Source organism: Portunus trituberculatus, chromosome 18 (genome assembly GCF_017591435.1).
Source record: "Portunus trituberculatus isolate SZX2019 chromosome 18, ASM1759143v1, whole genome shotgun sequence".
Classification (NCBI taxonomy): domain Eukaryota; kingdom Metazoa; phylum Arthropoda; class Malacostraca; order Decapoda; family Portunidae; genus Portunus; species Portunus trituberculatus.
This window is the reverse complement of record NC_059272.1, coordinates 15,689,649-15,695,985: the sequence shown is the minus strand read 5'-3', so window position 1 is coordinate 15,695,985 and position 6,337 is coordinate 15,689,649. Positions and strand designations below refer to the sequence as shown.

The window sequence follows — 6,337 nt, the reverse complement described above, 5'->3', positions numbered from 1 at the left end:
GTCTCAGCCTATCCGAAGATCTGAAACAATGAGCTCTGAGCTCGTTCCGTAGGGTAACGTCTGGCTGTCTCGTCAGAGACTGCAGTAGATCAAACAGTGAATTACACACACCTGTCCTACATATGAGAAGGTTGTATACACACACACACACACACCTGTCCTACATATGAGAAGGTTGTACACACACACACACACACACACACACACCTGTCCTACATATGAGAAGGTTGTACACACACCTACACACACATACACACATACACACACACCCACTCTCACTCACACACCCACTCTCACTCACACACCCACTCTCACTCACACACCCACTCTCACTCTCACACACCCACTCTCACTCTCACACACCCACTCTCACTCTCACACACCCACTCTCACTCTCACACACCCACTCTCACTCACACACCCACTCTCACTCACACACCCACTCTCACTCACACACCCACTCTCACTCACACACCCACTCTCACTCACACACCCACTCTCACTCACACACCCACTCTCACTCTCACACCCACTCTCACTCTCACACACCCACTCTCACTCTCACACACTCACTCACACACCCACTCTCACTCTCACACACCCACTCTCACTCTCACACACCCACTCTCACTCTCACACACCACTCACTCTCACACACCCACTCTCACTCTCACACACCCTCTCACTCTCACACACCCACTCTCACTCACACACCCACTCTCACTCACACACCCACTCTCACTCTCACACACACACACACCCACTCACACACACACACACACACACCCACCCACACACACACACACACACCCACTCACTCACTCTCACACACCCACACACACACACTCTCACACACCCACTCTCTCACTCACACACCTGTCCTACATTTGAGAAGGTTGTTCATAATTAAAGATAAAATTTTGTTACAGGTGCTGCCACCACTGAAGGGAGAATCAAACCAGTGTCCTAATAAGCATCGTAAGACGGCAAATGTCCCACTCGCCTACGCAGGAATTGGATCATACTGTACCTCATAGTTCGACACGTGTTGCCATCCCGGGAGGGAGTACAGACACTTCCTCGCTTTACCTTCCAGTGAGGAATTGGATCCTGCCTCGCACCAGGTGTCCACCCAGGGAAGGAAGTCGGACATCGCCTCAGCAGCTTCGCATCACCTTCCATAGAGGAATTGGACTCGGCGGCCTCACATCACCTTCCACAGAGGGATTGGACTCTGCACCCAGAGATGTGCTGCCCTCGGCACTGTACAGGCTGCCGTCCAGTTAGAGAGGAGAGATTTCTATGTACATGCCAATACATGCTGTTCATGCTGCTTATCATTCTTGTAATGTTATTCTTACCATGGTCTGAATGTACCTACATAACTGGTATTAGTACTTAATAAATGGATAAGAAAATGGATATGGATGCTTTCTATAATTTTTTTAAGAGTACTTGTGAAACATTAATTAGGTGAGAATGAAACCAAGAATACCCTCCACTGTGTTTAGTTAGGTGACTATAACAGACTACCTACTATCTTGGCCCCATCATAATGTAGATAATAAATTTCTTAAAAGCTATATGAATTATAAATTGCCTGAAGCCTGAACAAATGAGTTGCTTGAAGCCTGAATGTCAATGGCAGTAAAGTAAATAAATAAAAGGCTGATTTTGGTATCTACCTGCAAAACCTGCCCCAAAATGTAATAAAGTACCGTGAAAATAGCACAAAAATGGCAAGAATGCCTGCAAAACTTGGCAAATAAATGGATAAGCTGCAAAAACTGCCCCAAAAAGCAATAAAACGTACCCTGAAAATAGCAAAAAATGGCAAAAAAAAGCCTGCAAAACTGCTTAAAAAACTGTACTAAGTCATAAATACTCTGAAGAGTCTCCGGAGAAAATACAGATGTATGAAAGCTAAAATAATACAAAGACGAGTCTCCCTTTCACTTTTATTCAATCAACAATTTCAGTCTGAAAACTCTAGCAAAATTTTCAACTTACAATTTTTACACACATTTTACAGCCTGGAAAACTTAGAGCTTATATACAATAATCTCTACCAAAATTTTCAATTTACAATTTTACACAAACGCATTTTACAGCCTGAAAACTCCAGCAAAATTTTCAACTTACAATAATCTCAACTTAACAAAAACTATCAAAATTTTCAACTTACAATAATCTCAACTTAACAAAAACTATCAAAATTTTCAACTTAAATACAATAATATTTACAATTTTGAATAACATTTACAATTTTACACACATTTTACAGCCTGGAAAACTTAGATTATACAATAATCTCTACCAAAATTTTCAATTTACAATTTTACACAAACGGATTTTACACCCTGAAAACTCCAGCAAAATTTTCAACTTACAATAATCTCAACTTACAAAAACTATCAAAATTTTCAACTTAAATACAATATATATATTTACAATTTTGAATAACATTTACAATAATTATCAAAATTTTATACTTATATTACACAAAACTCTATCAAAATTTTGAACTTAAATACAATATTATTTACAATTTTGAATAACATTTACAATATTACACTAATTTCTAATAATTTAATAATATTTACAATTTTGAATAACATTTACAATATTACACTAATTTCTAATAATTTCAACAATTTTAGACAATAATTTAAACTATTTTAAACTAAGAATGATTTTTACCAAGTTTTCACAATTCTTTAAAGATATTATATTACTCTAGGAAAATTTTTAACAAAAAATAATTCTAAAAGCATTAGAGAAACAAAAATGAGGAAAGTTGCTAGAGGGACCATCAAGCCTGCACATAGCAGTTACTGTATGAACATATCTACCTAATTCCACCTATCATTCCCATCCACAAATTTGTCTAATATAACATAAGGAACAAGAATATTTTGACACCATTTTCACTGCAAAAGTCTACGATACGGGTTATCAACCTGGGGTTCCCAAGGTGATTTCCAGGGGTACTTAGGTGGCTGATCTAATAGTATCCTTTGTAGTACAGTACTACTGCATATTGAGTTAGTGTCGGTTACTAAATTAACATTCTGTTTGATGTCAGATTACTGGAGGTTCAGATAGATGGTCTTATAACTCAGGGGATAAATAACAAGAAAAAGATTCAGGATCCCTGATGTACAAGGGCCTATCAACTCTGGAATAATTTTTCAAGCATTTTACATTGGCATTGATCTCAAAAAGCATGTTGTCCCTTGTAGTACTATATGGTCACCATCAATCATTCTGTATTCTACATAGTTAGCATCAGATCTTGCTGAATTCCTAACCATCACTCCATTGATTGTCTGATTGTCTTTAGGCTCATTATGTCAACTTTAAATATATATGGAAAGAAATAGGTTCTTGACATAACTTTGGGAATAATTAGACAATGTATCCAAAGAAAAGAAACATGATAAATGAGAAGATAACAGCCTGACAGATGCAGGTAAGGTTTCTTTGAGTTAAGGGAAAACTGATAGTACTCCTTTCAGAAGCTATCAGTAATGATAAATTACTGCATCAAAGGACATTATTTAATCATTACTGATATTTATCATTAATTGATAATAAAAACTGTTGATGATCATGTTATGGTATATACAGCCATGTTCCCACAATGTTAACAAGAGTTATGATGGTGGTTGGCAGTGCTATAATAGGGTGAACCCTGTCTTACCTCTTATGATGAGTCACAAGGTTAGAGCCTGTCATAGGTGGAGTTGTGTCTAAAATGCACCATTATGTAACTATGACAGCTTGTAGAATACAGCCCCTGAAAATAACAGCAGTTCAAGAGAGTTGAAAAACTTACTATTTAGTCAATCTAAATATTCTCTCTTAAAATGTATATAAACCTAATTACACACAACATATTTGCCCACAATGAAAAACATTTCCATAAAGAAATAATTACCACACTTGCCCACAAAGCTGCACAGAGATCATGCAGTTATGACTGAAATTCCATTTGCAGGAAGAGCAATGGTTCATGTCTGTACAATCTGGACCATTAAGTTTGACACAACTAGATAATGGTAATAAACAACAACTTTAAAGAAATCTTCATAATGCAAGATCCTTTAAAAGTAACTTTTTATACACTATAAACTTCATAAACCATTACTCCTTCTAGCTAAATATACACTTAGGTAAATGAAATTAAGTGATTTGATGCACAAAGATAAACACAATGTTAAGTCATGAAATCTATGAATATGATGACATAATCCTATGGTTAAAACTATTTGCACTACTTTTCACACAAAAAAAAAAAAAAGCAAGCTTGAATCAATTATGCTGTGAATGTTGAAGCATCCTCCATCCTTGCTCCTCTCTGTCTTGCACTTATCACAGATGTTTATGAAAGCACTGTGCAGCGAGGCACTGGGTGTCCAAAAGCCTGCCAGAAAGTTGAAGTAAAATAAAAAAAGCAACACGCAGGTTCATGTTTAGTAATCATTTACCTTCATGCCATCTTATGAATCTGAAATAATTGTAAAATTCACTCACTTATAATCACATTTCTGGTACAGGAAGGTATATTAAAAACCCAGTCAAGCAAAACCACATTATTTGCAACAGTGTCAAAACAATTACTACTTCACAACTTGTTTAACTTACTTGTTTACCTTACTTTGAGTCCAGCAAAGGGTGCCACTACTTTCTTGAAACTCTAGAGCACCTTCATGCATTCAATAAAGTGCAGGGTAGGGATACGAAGAGGTGCTCCCCTCGACATCACTAGGTGCAGCACATGCTGTCAGGGAAATGCAAACCCACACTACACTCACCAACATCCAGGCAACATGTGCAAGTCAGCCACTCATTCCTCCTAATACATACTAACAGCACTCACAAACACACACAAACTGCACTCAACAACGCCTAACAAATAAATACAAGTCAGTCACTTATCTCTCCATCTTTCTCAACAGAGATGCCTCCACAAAGAAATCAAGAACACAGATTGATCACATTCATCTTTGACAGACACAAAGTTCAGACAAAAACCGAGAATCTGTACATGTTACAATTCAGTCATTTAATCTTTTCTTCGTTACAATATTTCATGAATGTTTCACAACACACACACACACATGATATTACTTGTGTCAGAAGTGGTGTACTGCCTCCCTTGGTGGAAATAAGGAAGAGTAAAGTGCTGTGGATACCATCAGCTTGGTTGCGGAAACCACCCAGCCTGCCTAGCCGTCCTCAATCCTAGTTCACATACTCCACCACAAACTTCATGACTGAAACCTAATGTCCACACACACACACACACACACACACACACACACACACACACACACACAGAGAGAGAGAGAGAGAGAGAGAGAGAGAGAGAGAGAGAGAGAGAGAGAGAGAGAGAGAGAGAGAGAGAGAGAGAGAGAGAGAGAGAGAGAGAGAGAGAGAGAGAGAGAGAGAGAGAGAGAGAGAGAGAGAGAGAGAGAGAGAGAGAGAGAGAGAGAATAATATTATGCATAGAATTGTCATACATTATATTTTTCCTTGAATCTTCTACTTTTGCTGATCTTTGTAATCCTTTGGTGTCAAATGGTAATAAAGAAGGATACAAAAAGAGTAAATCTGAAATAAAAAATAACTGAAATTAGAGGCAGTGGAAGTGAGAATAGGTATGGCCATGATAGATACCTTGCGTGACCTCTTTTACTGTACATTTAGTTTCTTGGTGTCTCGTATTGCTGTCCTGATACAAGAAAATAACAGGTCAAACAGCATGTTGTCCCTTGTAGTACTATATGGTCACCATCAATATAAAAAAAATACAGACTATGTATTCAACATAGTTAGCATCGCTGAATTCCTAACCATCACTCCATTGATTGTTTGATTGTCTTTAGGCTATTATGTCAACTTTAAATATATATGGAAAGAAATAGGTTCTTGACATAACTTTGGGAATAATTAGACAGTGTATCCAAACAAAAGAAACATGATAAATAAGAGAAGATAACAGCCTGACAGATGCAGGTAAGGTTTCTTTGAGTTAAGGGAAAACTGATAGTACTCCTTTCAGAAGCTATCAGTAATGATAAATTACTGCATCAAAGGACATTATTTAATCATTACTGATATTTATCATTAATTGATAATAAAAACTGTTGATGATCATGTTATGGTATATACAGCCATGTTCCCACAATGTTAACAAGAGTTATGATGGTGGTTGGCAGTGCTATAATAGGGTGAACCCTGTCTTACCTCTTATGATGAGTCACAAGGTTAGAGCCTGTCATAGGTGGAGTTGTGTCTAAAATGCACCATTATGTAACTATGACAGCTTGTA

General features: G+C 37.4%; 1 protein-coding gene across 7 annotated transcripts in view; it reads left to right on the top strand.

Annotated features, from left to right (window-relative positions):
• LOC123505531 (mpv17-like protein) overlaps positions 1 to 1,422 on the top strand; it is a 32,147-nt gene extending 30,725 nt beyond the window's left edge. For all 7 annotated transcript variants that reach the window (XM_045256936.1, XM_045256941.1, XM_045256942.1 and 4 more), the window contains 2 exons: positions 930 to 978; positions 1,097 to 1,422. In XM_045256936.1, coding sequence (XP_045112871.1) covers positions 930 to 978; positions 1,097 to 1,287 — 240 coding nt within the window. In that variant the 3' untranslated portion in view covers positions 1,288 to 1,422. The remainder of the gene's footprint in view (positions 1 to 929; positions 979 to 1,096) is intronic.
• Positions 1,423 to 6,337: the final 4,915 nt, after the last annotated feature.